This window comes from Gossypium arboreum, chromosome 5 (assembly GCF_025698485.1).
Source record: "Gossypium arboreum isolate Shixiya-1 chromosome 5, ASM2569848v2, whole genome shotgun sequence".
NCBI lineage: Eukaryota > Viridiplantae > Streptophyta > Magnoliopsida > Malvales > Malvaceae > Gossypium > Gossypium arboreum.
This window is the reverse complement of record NC_069074.1, coordinates 8,436,075-8,455,778: the sequence shown is the minus strand read 5'-3', so window position 1 is coordinate 8,455,778 and position 19,704 is coordinate 8,436,075. Positions and strand designations below refer to the sequence as shown.

The following is a 19,704-nucleotide window of genomic DNA, read 5'->3' as shown; positions in this document are numbered from 1 at the left end:
AGAGGGACCAATTTTGAGCACAGAAAAGTAAAGGGAGTAAATCCGCACAAATCGATAAGTACAAGGACCATCCTCAAAATTTAACCAACAAAATATCTTAACCTTAATTTTTTAATTTTGAAATTTGGAAATTCATAGAAATAAAAGAATAGGGAGTAAATTCCTAATTTTCTAGGAGTACAGTGACTTATGGCGTGTGTTAACCAAAAGTAAGTATGGTCATGAAACTGAAAACAAATACATCTACATTGGTTTTTAATGCAAAGACGAAAGCAAACAGGGCTGATTAGTTAGGTCCAGCAAGTGATGAAGGTTTCAAACAGAAAGTTTTACCAAAAAAGTTTTCAGGGATAGGATATTTGGCATTTCAATCAAACAAGTTCACAAATGGATAGGCACTGCAGCGGTACCCCAAAACAAGTTACTCAGATATATTGGCATTTAAAATAAACTGCCAACAAATGAATATCCCATGCCTTAAGTTTAAAGAGTAAAATGAGGTGACATTACCAATTGCTCAACGGTCTGTGCATTTAATTCTCTATAAAATCGGCTGGCTTTGGCTTCAAGTCAGCAGCACGTACTTGTTGAGAATTGAATGTAGCCTCCTCCTGTGCACATCCTAATTCTCCCATTGTCTTCCTGTGCCTCGGCATATAGGAAAATTAACATCACAATCATCAAAAACTTATCATACAAGATTCAGATGTAAATTGTCAAAACTCCTGAGAACCAATAAGATTACCTGCTGAGGTGCAGCTTAAGATCATGAATCCACTCTTTCTTCTCCATAAACAGCTTGTCCTGCTCCACTTCATGCGTTTCGGAACCACCTCAATCATTTTCAACACAGTCTCAATTCCTTAAACAAACTCATCAAATCCCTCCCGCCTTTTGCAGCCTGCACCACCTAGTGTGGCGTCACCAGTGAGATACTTTCGCCAAACAACTGCTTCCATAATTTGACAGCACCATCAAGCAACCGTGAAGCCACATCAGTGATCGTTGGAATTGGAAGCTATCCTTCCACCAGCAATTGCTTAATCTAATCACCGGATGCTCCGCCAGAAACCTAAAATATTTCCTCAATGCAATCCTTCTTTGCTCCACGAATTGTTGCTTCTGCATCACCCGAGATTCCACCACATTATTATCTGGCCTTGGAGGAATAAAATATCCACACTAACCGATCGGATAACGAAACTACATCCCTAAACCTTCTTCTGACATTAAATTCAGAGGAGCCGAATTCTGGATATATCCGTTCTCGCCGTAATTAAATAAGTGAAATAAGTTTTACCTCCAGGCACGAGTGTATGCGTGGTCTCTTGCTCACTTGTGGGGTGGGAAACCGTGATTTTGATGTAATCTGAGCTGGATGATGGAGATGTCCAGAATGTTAATGAAGATTCTGGATTCTGAGGCGTATCAAGGCCATTGATGTCGTTGACAGCGTTCCCATTGAAGGGAGTGAAGATGACATCAACGCAGTCGATGTAGTTGTTATCAGATGCGTTAGGGTTACAATTGAGTGGACGGAAGAGTAAAGGATCCGAGTCGACAGAGACAAACGGGTGGTGCGGCTTACCGGAGATTGATGAGGTGGCCCTCTGATAGCTGGGGTGGAAGTTATTGTTGCGGTGGTGGGAGGCTCCTTCTCGGCGCGGGGAGAGCATAGAGAGAAAGGGTACATGTGGCCCAAAAAAGGTAAAACTGTTTTGGGTCGGGTTGGGTTGGGTGTGAGTGGGGGTTACTGGGTTTAACTCTGAGCCTAAACGGCTAAAAGAAACGTAAAATGCGGAGTCCAAACTCCAAAAAGGCAAAGACTAAGAGACTTGAGTCGATCAGATCTGGTAAACGGTAAAAACCAAACCTGTTAAACTTGCATCCAAACACGCTGATTAGGTTTCCATATCTTACATTCTCACTTCAATATCCTTCGTTATATGGTTGCTTGCTTGCTGGCAACAGTACAAAGCCAGGTATCCAGTATTTGATTGCAATCCTGAGACTCCAACCAGGAATTAAGCAGAAAATGGCTTCCAAGTTAGGTTTAGCTGGTGGAATTCCGGAGCGTCGGGTTCGACCCATTTGGGACGCCATAGATTCTCGACAGTTCAAAAATGCTCTCAAACTCACCACCACTCTCCTTTCCAAACATCCCCATTCTCCGTACGCTCTTGTATGTCTTTTTTTCGACTTAAGCATTTTCTTTCCAAGTATGATATTTTTTATGCTTATATGACCATTCTTGTTTTTCGGATTTGGTTATTTGCAGGCTCTCAAGGCTTTGATTTTGGAAAGGATGGGAAAACCCGACGAAGCTTTATCTGTTTGTTTAAATGCGAAAGAGCTTTTATATAAGAATGAGTCCTTGTTAATGGATGATCTTACTCTTAGTACTCTGCAAATTGTTTTTCAACGACTCGACCACCGTTAGTTTCTGTTTTCTTTCTTCTTTTTTTTTTTGACTAAACTGATTGATTCATTATTTTCCCTTTTCTCCTTAGTTTTTTAATTGTCGATAGGTATCTTGTCATATGATATTTCTTATAATTATCAGTGGAGTTGGCTACTAGCTGTTACGAGCATGCTTGCGGGAAATTCCCAAACAATTTAGAGCTGATGATGGGGCTTTTCAACTGTTATGTTCGGGAATATTCGTTTGTAAAGCAGCAACAGGTTCGTCCCCCCCCCCCCCTTCCCCCCTTCTTTTTTATAAAAGAAAATAACTGTAGGGATTTTTGACGGACATTTCTCGTTATGAACGATGAACGATTACTGGTGTTACTTATTCCGGTTTTATTTTCTGCCAGACAGCCATCAAAATGTACAAGCTCGTTGGTGAAGAAAGGTTTTTGCTTTGGGCAGTTTGTAGCATCCAGTTGCAGGTTATGCTTGTTCCCTTAGCTGCTTATTTTTCCCCTCTAATTTGTCAAGCATGTTACCAATTGGTATTGGTTATAGCAAAAAAAAAAAAAAAAAAGAAGAAGAAGTGCAGTTTTCATAAATAGAACAAAAAGGTTGTAACAAGCAGGCGCTTCGGAACTAGCAATCTACCATGGAATATGAACATTTTCCATGTTTAGAATTGAATACAAACTGCCATCTCTTCTCGGTTGGTCTTGACTGAAGATTTTCTGTGTTTTTGCTAGAGGTGGCCATGACTGAACAGTGTGAAAAATAAAAATACTGAAAAATAGTCTATTCAATTCAAAAACCCTCTTGAAAGAATATTTTGTATGCAATTGGGTTACTCCAAAAACTTGCTGTCACCATACCCAAGATCAGATCGAACCTGTTGATGGTTGCACTGGCTCAACAGTCCGATCTGGTTTCAGGTTTGAAAATGCTGCAGCCTTTCTGTAAAGAGGTTTTAAGAATGATGTCAGTTTATGGCAATGAATTTACCTCTCAAGTTGCCAATTGCTACAAAATACATAGCCTTGTCCGGGCTTTTGAGAAATATAAATATGTGCTGAAAGTTCTAAGTTGGTGTTGAGCATCAAGGTGCTACTGATTTTATTTATATGTTTTCAAAAGCTTTACGAAATTCTATTTCTTCAGTTTCAATTCAAATTCCAATTCAGTTTGATAAGGTTGTTTTGGTGCATCAAAAAAGATCTATGTTTTTGTTCCACTTGTTTGTAGAACAATGGAAGACTATTGATTAACATTTATTCCAAAGAAATATGAAGATTGTAAAATGTTAATTTTCTTTTATCATTCATAAAAATAAAGCCAGACATGTGCATGGTTAATAGGTGTCAAACTGCAATAAGACTTGCTTGGTTTATCCTCGTTTTAGATGGGATTTATAGTATACTTGATTGTTCCATGGAACCTTATACTGGGATGGTCTCTACAAGAGTGATATAGATGCTTCAGAGCTAATTATAATGTAGAATATGTCTACTTTAGCTGCTTACCTTTTGGGGTCCGAACTTCTGTCAGGTCCTTTGTGGCAATGGTGGAGAGAAGTTGTTACTCTTAGCTGAGGGTTTACTCAAGAAGCATGTTGCTTCCCATGGTTTGCATGAGCCTGAAGGTACAATTTTGATTCTATCTCTTTGCCTTTGTAGGCAACCCACAGGTTCACTCATTGGTTCTCATTTACATATATCCTATCCTACATCTATGCAGCTCTTATAGTCTACTTTTCAATATTGGAGCAACAAGCTAAATATGGTGATGCTTTGGATATTCTTGGAGGGAAACTAGGGTCCCTCCTGATGATTGAAGTTGATAAGCTACGGATACAGGTATTTTCTGAAGCTTATATTCCTCATTGTTAAGAGTATATAAATGTTGATATTGGAAATATCTTTTGCACATGGATGTCGTAATATTGAACATTATTTTCATGAGGAGTTCTCTTTCTGCTTTTCTTTTCTTATCAAATTATGTTCTTTGACTTTAAGTTGACAGGGGAAGCTTCTTGCTCGGGCAGGTGACTATGCCGCTGCTGCCAATGTATATCAGAAAATCTTAGAACTATGGTATGCTTATGGATGTTACAGAAAAACTTTGCATGTGTAACTATGGCAGTTTACTAGCATGTAGTTGGGTTCCAAGTTGAATTTTAATCCTGAACATACCATCTTTAACGGTCTGGTTTTTCTTTCTTTTTGTTGTTAACTGACAGTGGGGATGATTGGGAGGCTTTCCTACATTATCTAGGCTGTTTATTTGAGGATGAGAGCAGTTGGGCTAGTGAAACCATCAATACTCCAATTAATCCCCCGAAATATGTGGAATGCAAGCTTACACACTTGACAGATGAAGTGGTATATTGATAAACTTTTGAATATTACTTGCTAGATTTTATACCTTGGTAGATCTCATGTAATTTTACACAACAGTAATTTATTTAAAGTTCAATCTGGTCAATCTGCAGTTCAATTCTTGTGTGGAAAATGCTTCAGCATTTGTACAAAAGTTACAAGCAGAAGCTAGTAATGATTCTTTAAGAAATCCATGCTTGGCACATCTTGAAATTGAGAGGAGGAAATGCCTGTTTAGAAAGAACAATGATGATAATCTTGTAGAAGCTCTTTTGCAATATTATTCAAGGTATGCCTTGGCCTGCAATTATTACTCACTGAACTTCTTCCCTAATTATTGTGTACTTGCTGGTCTTTTATGTCTTTTACGTACCTGGTGAATTCTTTACCTGAACTTTGGCTTTATCCTATTGTGGTCTGTTAATGTGACATTTTTCCAGCTGATGGTTTTTTTTAATTGGTTTTTAATGTTTATCAATTTTGATAGAGTTGCAGATTTGCTCACCTGATAATGCTCCTCTTTTGGTGCTTTCTCTTCCTGATGTTTATTTGGTGAATTTGGATGTTGCAAAAATTATCTGCAATAATGATGCTGTGAATTCAATGTTATTTGCACCTTCGGTTCTTAGTAATGTAAATACACATGATAACTTTTTATTAATATTATACAGAGCCTTTGTTTGCTGGATACAGGTTTGGTCACCTTGCTTGCTTCACTTCTGATGTTGAGGCCTTTCTTCAAGTGTTACCACCTGAAAAGAAGATGGAGTTTCTGGATAAGTTAATGAAAAACTCTAATTCCCTTTCAGTAGTGCCAACTAGAGCCCTGGGGCAGTCAATAACACTCTTGAAAACACAAGAACTGATTGGAAACATGTTCAACCTTTCTGTGGCTGGTGAGTTCAATCACTAATTTACTAGCTTCTATGAGGATTTTGCAATGGTTTATTACATTGCTTTATCTGTAGTTTGTTCTACTATTGGATTGTATTCAATAATAGATCTATTATATAACTCAGCTCTTCATTCCCAGAACTTGAAGGCTCTGCTGTACAAATGGCTGAGTTGTACTGTAAAAGCCTTCCACTGTCCAAGGATTTGGATCCACAAGAAAGCATGCATGGTGAAGAGCTGTTATCTATTGTCTGCAATGTGTTGGTTCAGGTGCACTGATTTCCCCCCCCTTTTTTTCACCATTCAATCTGTTGCTTTTCTTTTTCGAACTGTTTTGCTAGATTACAGTTTGTATTCATTCCATTTTTGTTTGTACTATTTGTGTTTTTCCTTATGTAGGCAGTCAATTGTTCTTCTTTTGGTTGTGGTTTATGGTTTTTAGTTACATACTTGGTTCATGTTCTTGTGGTGCATCCATATTTTCCACCAAAGAAAAATCTGAGTGATTAGAAGTACATTGTGTAGGTTTTGTTAGGACATGTTTTAATGGAGCAGGAAAAGACTATTTGGTTGCTTGTTATCAGATTTGTTCCAGTGTGCAGTTTTAACTCCTTTGATCTACATTATAATGTGGAGTTAAACAAATAATTGAAATATGTTTTGATATGTTTACTGTGAAAGTTAAAATAAATAGGGTTCTGAATTTAAAACTTACATATTATATAAGATGTAAGGGGTGGAGAATAATGTCTCATCTCGTGGTAATGGTTTCATTCTTCAAAGAGAGGTATAAGTGTCTGTTCTTGAAATTCATGGGTCTTTGAGGTGGAGCTCAATTTTAGTTTGGGCCTTTTAGAGAGCTGTTCATGAATAGGCTGGGTTTCCTCTGTATGTTTGTTTACTAAGTTAAAGAAATGAGTTTGAGGCTCATTTGTTAAACTAGATGAATGTGGACACGTGTTTTAAGTTGTTTTAATTCACTAACAAGCTCATTTAGTGTTTGTTTATTCCTTTGAAGATGACTATTTACAGGATTTTAATCAAAATTAAATTTAAAATCATTGAAAGTAGATTTAACAACTGATGATTTTTCATAATTTTTTTTGGTACAACTATGATTCAAACCCAAGCTATTCCCGGGGAAGGTCAATGCCCGGCCAATAGGCCACAACTCGGGGTTCTTTCATAATGTTTTAGAAACTATTGTTTTAGCTGTACTTCTTTTGTGCTTAAAAACTGATGGTAAACGAATTGAAGAAACTGACAGTAAACAAGTTAAAGAAATTTGGACACTAAAGGCTAGGAGGAAAATTTCCCTATAAATAGCTTTGTCTGGCTTACCCTTGCAGAACCTATGCCAATGTGGGATTTGAGCTATGGTGTGGCCTCTTTTCCATTGGCATGTAAGCGGTTTTTGGCTTTTCAAGGTTGCTTTTTGGTCCATTTTCAACACTCATGTTTGAAGCTTAAACAAAGTTCGTGTTCAGCTTGGAACTCGATTAACTTGGCCAAGCTGAGTTTCGGTACAAGTTTTGACAGCAAAAGCTTGATAATTACTCGAGTTTGTTAAAATTTAACCGACTGAACTTGAGCAAGACAAAACTAAGCTCAGCTCAGTTCTGCTCAGCTATGTTAATTTATACCCCTAGTACCAGAATATTATCATGGTTACATCATTTCTCAAAGTCTGAAGAGGTATATTCTCTCAGATATTCTCTCTGATTTAGAATTACCTCAGTATCAAAGCTAATCAGAAAGCAAGATGTATATCTTCCCTTTTATGTTTCATCTTCTTGCTATCATCTGAATTGATACAAGGAAGTACGTTATTTTGTGGGTGCATGTTTCCTGTTATTATATCTCTAAGGTTGATATTCACATAAGACATTTAATTTTGGATTTAGTTATTTTGGCGCACGAGAGACCTTGGCTACTTCATTGAGGCAATTATGGTTTTGGAGTTTGGGTTAACCATCAGAAGGTCAGGAAATGTTTATATTCTTCCTTGGCATTGCAGAATCTATTGAATAATTACTTTGAATTGTATATCACTGATTGTTTAATTTGACCGATTGGTTCTTGGCTAGTGAGATGACGATGTTCTGTGGTGGGTGTTAATAATATTAAAAATAACTTTTGGCTAGAATTTTTCACTACAGAGGTTCTTACTCTTGGAGATAACATCAGTCTGCTCTTTTTGGCAGATACACATTTCAGTACAAAATCTTATTGTTGCACTTGTATTCATACTTTGGTGCTCTTCCCTTGGCATATGAAAGGTAAATTGTGTGATTATTTCTGAAAACATTATTTTGTCTTGGTAATTAACAACATATTCAATTTATTAACATGTTTCTAGATGCTCTATATGCACCTCATCCTCTTCTCTAGGTAATTAAATTTACTCCTTTCTCTCCTTTTTAGGTATAAATCATTGGATGTGAAGAATATCTTGATGGAAACTGTTTCACATCACATTTTGCCCCAGATGTTGGCATCACCTCTGTGGGCAGACTTAAGCAATCTGCTGAAAGATTATCTCAAGTTTATGGATGATCACTTCAGAGAATCTGCAGATCTTACATTTCTTGCTTATCGCCATAGAAATTACTCTAAAGTATGTATTTTGCCTTCGTTGGTACTGCTTTCAAATCTACATTTCTCCCCTTGACTTTTATCCACCAAAAAATGGAAATACAAATGTTTCGGTTTTCAATAATCTTGCTGAGAATAGTTCAAGTTGATGCTAATTGTTTGCTTGTGCTTTTCTTGTGCAAATACTAAATATTAATAATTGATTTTATATTTAAAATAATAAACAGAGGAAAAAGGACATACAAAAAAATTTAACATGTCTGTTGCCAAGTAACATGGTAAAATAAAGAAAAACTTTATGCCTGCAGGATGTAGAAAATTCAATTTACTTGCGTTCTCTAAAAGAAAATGTCAGGTTCTGTACATATTCTGTGTAAATATAACTTTCTGCTTAGCTTTTTAATCTGCTGATCAAGTCCTTCTGTAGCTACCTTCATGCCTGCAAACTAGTTAATGAATTTTTACACAATGAGTATAGACAAAAATTTCTCTTTTACTACATTTTGTAGGAGATATAGCTGAGGAAATATTTATCCTTTTACTCCAGGTAATAGAATTTGTTCAGTTCAAAGAGCGGTTGCAACATTCCAATCAATATTTGGTGGCGAGGGTTGAAGCACCAATTCTGCAACTAAAGCAGGGTGCTGACAACATTGAAGAAGAAGAGGTAGTGTATCTGAAATTCTTGAGTGGTAAACATGTAAGAGGTTTTGCTGTATTGGAGTATGCATATGACATTAAGATTTCTTCTTCTAGAGCATTCTTGAGAGCTTGAAATGCGGGGCTGACTTCATAGAGCTTTCTAATGAGATTGGGTCAAAATCGCTGACCTTCAATGAAGATTTCCAGTCACGACCTTGGTGGACACCAACTACAGAGAAAAACTATCTTTTAGGTCTGTATATACAATGCCGCATGGTAATACCTGATTGGTTTATTGTCCATTATCTTGTTGATATTTTTTTCGGTCTTCCCTTTTAACCCCGGAACTATTCCTCCAGTTATATTCCTTGAATCATTTTGAAACTTTTGCTGCAGGTCCATTTGAAGGAATTTCCTACCGTCCTAAAGAAAATTTGGTACTGAACTCTGCCTGCAATTCCTTCTACTCCTAGCTTTATGCCTTGCTTCTTCTGCCTTTCTGATTGGTTATCTAATCTTTAGTGTCCTTTTTGTTGATCACATTTAGACAAAGGAAAGGGAAGAAAATGTACGGGGATTCATTGAGAGGAAGTCTCTTCTTCCTCGGATGATATATTTGTCCATTCAAAGTGCATCAGTCTTATACAAGGACAACAGTGAAATAAACGATTCTCTAGCTGATCCCAAAATCTCAACAGAACTGAAGGTTTTGCTTGAACGCTATGCAAAAATGCTGGGATTTTCCTTAAATGATGCCATAGATGTTGTTGTGGGAGTTTCCCGTGGGCTAAAGTCTTATGAGGTATCTGTTTGACCGTATGCGTATCCTCAGTTAATATATGCTCATGCATTCTAATTATTGATAGGGTCATATGTTTAATTTACAGTTTAATATGTTGGCTGATGATATCATGTAGTGAATATTCTTGTGCTTGTCAAGCAATGCTTCAGTCTTACAGATGTAAAGATGTAGATATTCTTCCACTGAAGTCAATATATGTTAGGAAGTAGGTAATGTTAGGTAATTTAAAATTTTTATTTACATTGTCTCTAGTTTGCATGTTGCTTGAAGTATCACAATCTGGGGCACATGATGGTCAACATTTTCTCTTACCCGTACAGCAGATGCTTATCTGCCTTTATTGATGTTACCAAAAGGTTGTTGATTCCAGTTTTCCTAGATTTGCTAGTAGATGTTGATGCCTATGCTGCTTAAGTATCATATAATGTTAATTACCTTGAGCAAAATTAATTTTGAGTTATACAGGTTTTTGGTTCAGATGTGATTGACTGGTTGAATTTTGCCGTATTCTTTAATGCATGGAGCTTGAATTCTCATGATTCTGGACGGCAAGGAGGTGAACGTACTCCTGGTAGTTGGCATGTTGTGAATTCTCTGCTGGAAAACTACATTTTGGGGAAGTTGAGATCCATGGGTCCTCTGATTCAGTCTCCACAGGGTGATTTACCTATATTGGTCAAACTGGTTACAGAACCTTTGGCGTGGCATGGCCTTGTAATTCAGGCTTGTGTCCGGACGTGCCTGCCATCGGGAAAGAAGAAGAAGAAGAGTGGATCTACAGATCAGTCGATTTCATTGTTATCTAATGCAGTTAGGGATGCTATACAGAGTTTATGCAGCGTATTAGAAGAGGTTGCAAAATGGTCACAAGATCAAATTAAGAGCCCAGAGGACAATAAGATAGACCTTTTGGTGTCGTCTCTTAAGAGAAATGGAGGAGCTGGAAAGGTTTTCAATATTTTGGAAACTTTGGCATCTTCCCCAAATGAGACAGAGCTTGGGGATCGAATATCCCAGGCTTTAAGGTCTTGGAGTCCAGTTGATGTGGGAAGAAAAATAGTAACCGGACAGTGTAGAGTACTGTCTGAATTTTGGCGTATTTGTGAATCAAAAATAAAGTCACTGAAAACATTGAAGCAGCAGATAGCTCTGGTGTGAAGAGGGAGGGATAAAGCCAACTTTTTTCTTTAAATTTTTTCTTTTTAAAATCCTTGGGATTGTTAGGAGAGGTCCTACTGGAGGAGTAGAGGTTGAAGGAATCGAGGTTTCGACATTTGATTCCTGTTTGCCTGTCTGTTGTTCTTGAATTATTATTATTTTTTATTTTCTTTTAATCAGCAGGTTTTGATGGTCCTATGAATGTTAGTTTGTGATTGACGTATAATATTAAATATAAGTTACCTTTTCCACAGTTTTGCAATTCGGTGTTAGAGAGTGGAAGGTAGTGTTTTGTATTAACGCACACGCACATAATAGCTGGTATCGTGTCTACGTACTTTCTCATGGGAAAATGGTTGTCCAGCGATTCGTAACTGGGTCTAAATCAGGCAAACAATGAGCTGGATGATCTTATCTCCCGTGATATTTGACAAAATTCACAACAGAAATATTATTTGGCTTTATTTTCTACTTAGACATGAATGTGATGTGTATAATTTAGGAAGTAAATGAACGAACGCTGCAGCTCCTCCGATCCGTGTTTCTTTCTTGTATTACAAGATTAGATTTCTGATGCATGCTATGACTTTGTTGTGGGAGAGTGAAGGATGAGTCAACTACTACTACTAAAAAAGCATGAGTATATCAAAATAAATTTTATTCCAACATAAATATTAAATTACAGGCGATGAAACTTGAATGTGAAGTTTCAGACTTGTTTCCACAAAGAGGAAGGCTCGTGTTGGGAGGTTAACAGTAAGCAACTAAAAGGCAAAGAAATAAATTATGTAGGTGTGGTCACCAAAACAAGCGCCCCCGCCGCATAAAACTCACTATAGAACCAGGAGGAGTAAAAAAGTTGGGGCCTTTGCCTGTCAAAACTTGCTTCTGCACCACCATCACCGAATCGGAGTTAACACTTTCAGAAAAGGAGAGATAATCCCCAAGAATCCCCATCTCTTCTTTATGGTCAGACCAGGTTGACAACCCCTCCAACAGACTTGGATTTATCCCTTGTTTCCTTCCCACGATCCACATATGATAATATTTCTCCGCCGCCATTCCCACTATTGCTGAAGCTGTATCTGCTCCATTTCTTATCACCACCTCTCTGTAATTCACCTTCTCGTTTGCTTCGTTCTTGACCCAGAAGGAAGTCACCACCCCATCGTCCAGCTTCCGTTGCATTTCATCATCTCCTTCTGCATTTGAAGCAAGAAACCTTACTACTGTTAGGGACACACAGGGGTTCCCACTCATCCTATCTGAAAAGGCCAAAGCCTCTCGAGAATCTGGTCCTCCTAGGAATAGCACAATAAAGTTGTAGGAAGCAATCTGGGGGAGCTGCCATCGCTCCGCCTTTTCAACCAGAAGTCCAACGGAGCAAGGTGCATTGTCCAAGATTTGGGTGATAATAGAGCCAGACTCACCACCCCACTGTTCCGTTGTCTCCATCTCGCCGGCCAATTTCTTCTTTAAAGGCAAAATGATGAAAACAGCCTTGCTTATCAAAGCAAGCTTGCACACATCCTGATACATGGTTGGTTTAACGGTAGCGGCAGAGAAAAGATGGAGCTCTACGCATTCTTCTCTCCCTTCTTGATACTGCTTTAGAGCATGGTGGATGATTTCCAAGTCAGGGAACCTACCGGAGAGGTCTTCAAGCTCCTGGTTTTGGTGCTCTACGAACACAGGGTTGGCACGGCTGATGAGCTCCACAAGGTAAAAAGCGTGAAGGGAGAAAGGGTTCTGAACAGTAGGATGAAAGAGTTGAAGCAGGTTAACAAGGGATGGCAAATTGGTTTTGTCCCTGATGCACACTAGTATCCTAAGGTGGTCACCCTGAGCGGTATGTTGAATGGTCCTCCTCTGCTTTAGCATGTAAGGCTTTGAGGGGTCGTACAAAATGCTGATCAAAGGTGTCAGAATCCCCACTACAACTATCGTTCCCAATATCATCAAAGAGTAACCTGGTAAACCTATTACCTGTGCTTGTAAACAAGAAGAAAAGTAAACTAACTAAAGAGAGAAGATCGAATGAAAGAAACTAAATACATTAGTAATAAATAAATGAAAGCAAAGCAGCAAGCAAGCAACGCACATTTCTGTCCACCCAATGGACGTAGAGAACAAGCTCCACGTAACCCCTTAAGCTCAAAATAAGGCTGACAGCAAGGCTATCTCTCCATGACACACCTACCGCCTTAGCAGCCAGCATAGTGCAGAAGAATTTCGACAAGTAACCAGAAATAACCAAGCCAAATAGCGGGCGCAAAGCAGACCACCCAGCTTCCTTCATCGCATAAAAGTCGGTGGAGAGTCCCATAAAGACAAATGAACAAGGCATAAATACTTCAGTTATAATTGTCTCGCTTTTCTGCACCAAGGTTGACCCTAGCGGCCGGCCGTCTGGCATCATCAGTCCTAGCCAGAATGAGCCGTTAGCGATGCCTAAACCGAACATGTCTGTCACAAACGCTGCCACAAACGATCCCAACAAGATGGCAATCACGTAGAACTGATCTACTGCTTCTCCCTCTTGGGTTTGTTCGATAATCCACACCATTGCTCGTCGGATGACAGGCGTGAATGCTGCCATCACCACACAGGAAATTGAATACCAAATTATACTCTGAGCCGAACTGTCCCCTTGTTTCATTGCCTCAAAAACCACCATGAAATTTATCCCAATCGCATCACTAATTAAAGCTATGGACAATGCCATATTCCCAACCTCGGAGCGAAGCAGGTTTAATTCTTCAAGTATGGTATAGTGAACCGGAAATGTTGTGACCGACAATGACAAGGCAATTTCTCCGATTGAAGAAACTCTGGCAAGCTCTTCGTCCATAGATTCTTTGGTAAGAACTGCTACAATGCTCACTATTAAGAGAGGTCCGAAGACGCTGGCCAAGGCAATATACAAGTGTTTTTTTCCCGATCGCTTTAGCAACCCTAAATCCATTTTCACTCCTATTACAAAAAGAAATAACGTGACCCCCATTCTTCCCAGGTTTTCCAGCACGAAATCAGAAGTAAAGGGAAACACCAGACTAGTAAAGCTCTTGTGCCGAGCCAGGAGAGAGGGTCCCATCATGACGCCGCCCTTGAAGAAACCATTTTAATCATCACCATTCACACTCGGATATATATCATATGTATGCATTGCTACTAATATAAATAAATAAATAAAGATACTCACAATTAACTGACACACCAACCTAGGCTGTCTGAGAGGCTTGAGAAGTAATTGAATGGTCCGAGAGAGCAAAATGTTCAAGATTAAAGCAAAAAGGATGACATTGAAAGATAACATGATTGGGTTTTCTCTATAGACAAGGCCTACGGGATTAGATATTTGTGATCTAAAACACACCAGTTGATATGCTGCAGTTCCACGGTGGAAGGTCAGGAACTTTGTGCCTCCTTTAAATCCCATGACTGCCTGTGGTATATGCTACCCTTTTTCCGCACTGGATGTACCTAACCATGCAAATGTTCTTTTACTACTTTCTTCTTCTTCTTCTATTTTCTATTCTATTCTGTATCTTCTGTAGAAAATAAAACAAGCAAGTCTTAACTTTTCTCTGTGTCTTTGTTTTATTTAGTTTCACATCATTTGTACTACATACAGGATTTTCCTATATATTCATTTCTGCATGCATGACATGAGCTTCTTCTGTTTGCTATGAATAAAGCAAAATTTGTTTTCTTTGGCATAATTAATGTTACAAAAGAAAATGTACGTAAAATAGTACAAATATATTATACTAATTATAAATTCTGAGAGAGAAGTGATATTTTTGGCAACTTTGTGGAGGATGGGGTCGGGGTGCTATGCTATGGATACCACAAGACAAGAGGAAGCAATGAGAACTGAGACAGTTGGGCCTTGCCTCTCACTTGGAATTGAGAAATTAAAGGCAGTAAAGCAGAGCAGCTAGTAATAAGGCGTCTGTTATGCTGTTTTGTCAATTAACAGGATTTATTATTATCCACGATATTCTTCAACGTGTATATATATATATATATATATGGAGAGAGAGAGAGAGAGAGAGAGCGCAATGCCCGAATTAAGAAGAAGAAAATGGCATACCTCCATCTTTACCTTGCGTTAATAATGCAATGGAATAAATATTAATGGATGTGCGGTGTGCGGCCGCAGGGGATGGGTCGGGTCTTTTTCCTGAGACTATAGCTACCTACACTGGACTTTTTGCTGGAGACAAATATGAGCTGCAACATGTAAGGAAAGTCCTGAATCTCTTTTGTCTAATGCATGCCAAATTAATAAAAATCATCTACCCATCATTCATTAATTACTTCGCTACTATATAGTTGTAATTGATTAATCCTAGTTTTATCTTTCACAAAAACTTATAATTTATTAACAATATATATCAACTACCTGTACTTGGCAAATGTATTGCATAAATTCTTACCCCAAGATATAATGGTTAAAGTAACCGCGAAAAAAACTATGAAATGCAAAATATTAAAAGTACATGTCAACTATACTTGCTCATGGTCGGGCCACCCGGCTCCAAGGGCTGCTTGAAAAGTGAAAGAGTTTGGACAAAATATAGGCCCAAAAGTGGATTTCGGCAAAAAAAAAAAAATAAGGCCTGTTTTAAAAATGGGCTAAGCCTTTGGTAAAATATTTTTAACTCGAGTTTAGCCCAAATTCACTAAATGACAAAAAAATCTGCTATCTTTTTTGTTATTTTAATGATATTTTCTTGTTTTCTTCCTATTTTGCTACAATTTCACTATTATGTTGCAACTATTTTGTTGTTATTGTTTGAATATTATATAACACTTGTTTTATTGTTCATCTTATTATTAGTTTAGAGACATTTTCTTATTAAGTTGCATCTATTTCAAAGATATTTAAGTCTACATATTTCTTAAAATTTATTTTCAATTTGTTCGAAAATATTTATTTTAATGTTTTTAGTATTTTTTATGTATTATATATATTTAAAAATTATGAAAAAAATATAATATAAAAAAATTAATATGAGTGGGCCGAGTCGAGCCTAAATTTTAGCATTCTTATCCGAATCAGACTTGAGGAAATTTTGAAGCCCATTTTTTAGACCGAACCTAGCAAACTGATCTAAATTTTTACTTAAATCCAACTTAACCCGGCCCAATATCGACACTAATGTCTAACTCAATAACGTGAAAACCCAAAGGTGAAGGAGGATAAAAATAAATACTAGCGAAAATGCAGTATGGTACAAAATCTACAGATTCTGATCAGGAAAACAAGAGCCAGCATTTGATAAAACAAAATCCATGTCAGAAACTGTAAGAGAGTTCAGTTCCCACCGTCTTGCTTTTATATTGTAATGGTGATAGTTGTCTATGTTTTGTCAGCAAAAGCACAACTTCATTGACAAAACATCGTAAAACTGAATTAACAAATGCACTAGCCGGGAATCGAACCCGGGTCTGTACCGTGGCAGGGTACTATTCTACCACTAGACCACTGGTGCTTATTGTTCCGAAAGACTATGTTTTATCAACAAAACCACAACTTCATTGTCGAAATATCGTAAAATTGAATTAACAAATGCACCAGCCGGGAATCGAACCCGGGTCTGTACCGTGGCAGGGTACTATTATATCACTAGACCACTGGTGCTAATTGTTCCGAAAAACTATGTTTTATCAACAAAACCACAACTTCATTGTCGAAATATCGTAAAATTGAATTAACAAATGCACCAGCCGGGAATCGAACCCGGGTCTGTACCGTGGCAGGGTACTATTCTACCACTAGACCACTGGTGCTTATTGTTCCGAGGAACTAAAATCCTTTTAATAATATGTATCATATCATTGATCGGGAGACTTCAACCACACATTCAAGAAGGGATCTTAGCAGCTTAGTAATGTGGGAGTGCGACTGCAGGAGGGAGAGGATTGAAGCGGGAAATGGCGAATTCTATCTACAGAGCTTCGATGCTTCAATCTTATTCTCAGCTGCTTTTTCAACCTTGTTTATCGAATAAACATTGTGTTCCCAAGAAGACTAACTTGCTCTGTTTTGCTTCATCACAACTCAACCCTGCTCGGTTAGCACATTAACATCACCTTTTCATCTTCTCTTTATTTATTTTTATTCTTGAGCACCAGTGTGGTGACGTACTTTTGGTTTGGTTTTAGGTCAGAAGTGAGTTTTTGTACTGGAACTCACCTCATTCCTCATCCAAACAAGGTATTCCAAGCTTTAAAATTTTGTACCTCACATGTTTAATTTCAATTTTTATCCGATACTAATACAAGTTTGATTTTCTGATTCTACTAGGTGGAGAGAGGTGGAGAAGATGCTTTCTTTGTTAGCAACTTCAAGGGGGGAGTTATTGCTGTTGCTGATGGTGTTTCTGGGTATACTACTGGCTAATGAATCCGCCATCTGTTTTTCTAAATTAACAACTTTCAACTCTTTTCTCTATTAATCTATTTGACAGTCCTTGATATTTTTATTTGCCTGGAAATGAAGTGGACTAGTTTAAATAAAATTAAAACATGCCTTTGGTTTCTTAAACAAGTAGGTAAACTGTGCCATTGTGTGAACAGAAAAATCATTATGCATGCTGTGGAACTAGGTTTTCTCCCCTGACGTTTTTTACAATTTTATTTGCCTATTGTTTGCCAGTTGGGCTGAACAAAATGTGGATCCTTCATTATTTTCTAAGGAGCTAATGGCTAATGCTTCATCTCTTGTAGGGGATTTGGAGGTAGTAATTTCTTTTTTTTTTTTTGAATGATTGCTTAAAATATAAAATTTGAGTGTTTGTTAATCTTCTAAATTAACAAAGGTTGTTTTTACGCGTCTATTAGTGTGGTTTTTGTTTTGTTTTTTTCTTTTTGGGGCTATATCTGAATTCATCTTTTACCAGGTTAATTACGATCCCCAGATCCTGATAAGAAAAGCACATGCCGCCACTGGCTCTAAAGGTTCGGCTACTGCGTAAGTCCATAATATTCTGAAGAAGAGGTCTTCCCTGCCAACATTTTCTATTTCTACACTGTCATTAACCTTCATTTTTCAATCGATACTGTAGTATCGTTGCCATGCTAGAGAGGAATGGAACCATGAAGGTTGCCAGTGTAGGTGATTGTGGATTAAGAGTTATCCGCAAAGGTAAAATGCCAAATTTTGTCTTTGTTTGTTTGTTTGTTTGTTTGTTGATGTTATCAAGTTTACAACAGGGCAGATAATATTTTCAACGACCCCACAAGAACATTACTTCGACTGCCCATATCAATTGAGCTCGGAGTTAGTTGGCCAAACGTATCTTGATGCTGTGGTAATGCTATATGTTTATCAGTTATCCTATCAGTCACTGCTGTTTAGAACCAACCAAAATCGACTAACCATGTCAAAACAATTCCAATTTGCAAGGAACTTAAACGCCTTGCTTGTTATTTATATTGCCTGTAAAAACAGGTTAGCAGTGTGGAATTAGTGGAAGGAGACACCATAGTAATGGGCTCGGATGGGTTGTTTGACAATGTTTTTGATGGAGAGATCGTTTCTACGTTGGCGGCTCATAGTGATGTTGTGGAGGCTGGTATGTGTTTCTTTCTACTTACCCTTGTGTCTGTTAAAGGACTAGTATATTATAGTATAGTATCACACCTCGGATCTCGAGAGTAAAGAGTAGCAGTGGCTAAATTGCATGATCAATATGTAATGGTAGCGAAGGCATTGGCTAACCTGGCAAGCAATCACTCTCTGGATTCAAGGTTCGACTCTCCCTACACAATAGAGGCCAGATCCAAGGTTTAAAAAGAAAAAAAAAAAAACCCACCTATTTGTCAGAATTTTTTGAAGTTAAAACCCGTCATGAATTTATTTAACTAGTCTTGTTGGTATTCGCTTACACACAGGGTTTAGATGTTCCTTTTTGGAAGAAATTTCTGGGGATGAAGCTAACAGGTGTGGTTTTCTTTTGTTTTTTCCTGTGACAATGATTCCATTTGCGTTCGTCCACAGTTGTCCTTTGACCTTTATTTTTTTTTTTGGGAGCAGGTGGAAAGCTTGATGATATCACCGTGATTGTGGGTCAGGTTATAACCTCAGCTGCCAGTCCACAGCTAACTTGAACGAGGTTCAGATGTGATAAGGGTTTTTTTTGGGCCCTTTTTAAAAAAAGGGGTTTTTGTTATTTTTAAAAAATGAAGTTTAAATTTGTTAAATTTTTTAAAAAAAAAGGAATTTTTTTTTTTTAAATTTTAAAATAAACGGTTTTCTTTTTTAAATAATAAAATTTTTTTTTTTTCAGTTTAAAAAGTTTTGAGTTCCCGGAATTAATAGGGTTTCAAATTTAGTTTTTTGGGCATTTTGGTTTTTAAATTAGTGTTACTTTTGGGGGACCGGGAGGTTTTTCCCTTAAAAGTTTGGGTTACCCTTTTGGATTTTTTTTGGGGCCCCCTTTTTCATGGTTTTTTCCCAATTTTTTTCTTTTCCCTTTGTTTACCAAATTTTCCCAATTTCTTTTAAATATTTTTTAAAACCCCAAAATTGATTATTATTATTTTTAATTTAACCCAAAGAAAAAATAATTTGGAGGCTTTAGGGCTTTTAAATTTTTAAATAAAATTTTTTTTCATTTTTCTCAAATTAAAATTTTTAGATAAATTTTTTGGAAATTTAAAAAAAAAATTTTTTTAATGTTCAAAATTTTTGAATTTTTCAGAAGGGTTTTTTTTGTTTTTTTTAAATTTTAATTTTTTTTCTTTTTTTGGGGAAATTTGTTTGGGAGGCTTCCCTTTTGGGAATTATTTGGGAAATTTGGGCTAGGAAAAAAATTT

The 19,704-nt window shown here is 37.3% G+C and overlaps 4 protein-coding genes, 3 non-coding genes and 1 pseudogene across 10 annotated transcripts; 2 read left to right on the top strand and 6 right to left on the bottom strand.

The window, feature by feature from the left end:
- Positions 1-533: 533 nt before the first annotated feature.
- On the bottom strand, positions 534-1,676 carry LOC108481845 (sorting nexin 2A-like; annotated as a pseudogene).
- A 54-nt stretch (positions 1,677-1,730) lies between these two features.
- LOC108482972 (N-terminal acetyltransferase B complex auxiliary subunit NAA25) lies at positions 1,731-11,137 on the top strand. Of its 2 annotated transcripts, XM_017786104.2 has the most exons (20): positions 1,731-1,860; positions 1,972-2,182; positions 2,279-2,435; positions 2,564-2,682; positions 2,817-2,891; positions 3,955-4,048; positions 4,144-4,262; positions 4,429-4,499; positions 4,646-4,787; positions 4,898-5,073; positions 5,478-5,680; positions 5,818-5,948; positions 7,583-7,659; positions 7,883-7,957; positions 8,103-8,295; positions 8,821-8,940; positions 9,030-9,168; positions 9,312-9,352; positions 9,463-9,717; positions 10,183-11,137. In XM_017786104.2, exons 1-20 carry the CDS (start codon positions 1,796-1,798, stop codon positions 10,873-10,875), a joined length of 3,156 nt encoding a protein of 1,051 aa, XP_017641593.1. In that variant the 5' UTR covers positions 1,731-1,795; the 3' UTR covers positions 10,876-11,137. The 2 variants fall into 2 exon arrangements, with proteins under 2 accessions (XP_017641593.1, XP_052885004.1); XM_053029044.1 differs by lacking the exons at positions 1,731-1,860; positions 1,972-2,182; positions 2,279-2,435 and having other exon boundaries at positions 2,575-2,682; positions 2,821-2,891.
- Positions 11,138-11,526: 389 nt separating this feature from the next.
- LOC128293274 (cation/H(+) antiporter 24-like) lies at positions 11,527-13,299 on the bottom strand. Its single transcript, XM_053029046.1, has one exon. The coding sequence runs from the start codon at positions 12,832-12,834 to the stop codon at positions 11,674-11,676; it is 1,161 nt and encodes a 386-aa protein (XP_052885006.1). The 5' UTR covers positions 12,835-13,299; the 3' UTR covers positions 11,527-11,673.
- Positions 12,932-13,969, bottom strand: LOC108481846 (cation/H(+) antiporter 24). Its single transcript, XM_017784919.2, has one exon. The coding sequence runs from the start codon at positions 13,967-13,969 to the stop codon at positions 12,932-12,934; it is 1,038 nt and encodes a 345-aa protein (XP_017640408.2).
- Positions 13,970-16,305: 2,336 nt separating this feature from the next.
- TRNAG-GCC (transfer RNA glycine (anticodon GCC)) lies at positions 16,306-16,376 on the bottom strand. Its single transcript has one exon. It is a non-coding gene; the product is annotated as a tRNA-Gly (tRNA).
- Positions 16,377-16,454: 78 nt separating this feature from the next.
- On the bottom strand, positions 16,455-16,525 carry TRNAG-GCC (transfer RNA glycine (anticodon GCC)). Its single transcript has one exon. It is a non-coding gene; the product is annotated as a tRNA-Gly (tRNA).
- A 78-nt stretch (positions 16,526-16,603) lies between these two features.
- On the bottom strand, positions 16,604-16,674 carry TRNAG-GCC (transfer RNA glycine (anticodon GCC)). The gene has a single exon. It is a non-coding gene; the product is annotated as a tRNA-Gly (tRNA).
- Positions 16,675-16,735: 61 nt separating this feature from the next.
- LOC108483057 (probable protein phosphatase 2C 1) lies at positions 16,736-19,010 on the top strand. 3 transcript variants are annotated; one of them, XM_017786243.2, is made up of 11 exons: positions 16,736-16,958; positions 17,050-17,101; positions 17,192-17,271; positions 17,543-17,624; positions 17,787-17,857; positions 17,952-18,031; positions 18,100-18,197; positions 18,338-18,461; positions 18,591-18,673; positions 18,781-18,829; positions 18,923-19,010. In XM_017786243.2, exons 1-11 carry the CDS (start codon positions 16,819-16,821, stop codon positions 18,994-18,996), a joined length of 933 nt encoding a protein of 310 aa, XP_017641732.1. In that variant the 5' UTR covers positions 16,736-16,818; the 3' UTR covers positions 18,997-19,010. The 3 variants fall into 3 exon arrangements, with proteins under 3 accessions (XP_017641732.1, XP_052884540.1, XP_052884541.1); XM_053028580.1 differs by lacking the exon at positions 18,591-18,673 and having other exon boundaries at positions 16,739-16,958; XM_053028581.1 differs by lacking the exons at positions 16,736-16,958; positions 17,050-17,101; positions 17,192-17,271 and having other exon boundaries at positions 17,547-17,624; positions 17,787-17,844.
- The last annotated feature ends 694 nt before the right edge of the window (positions 19,011-19,704 follow it).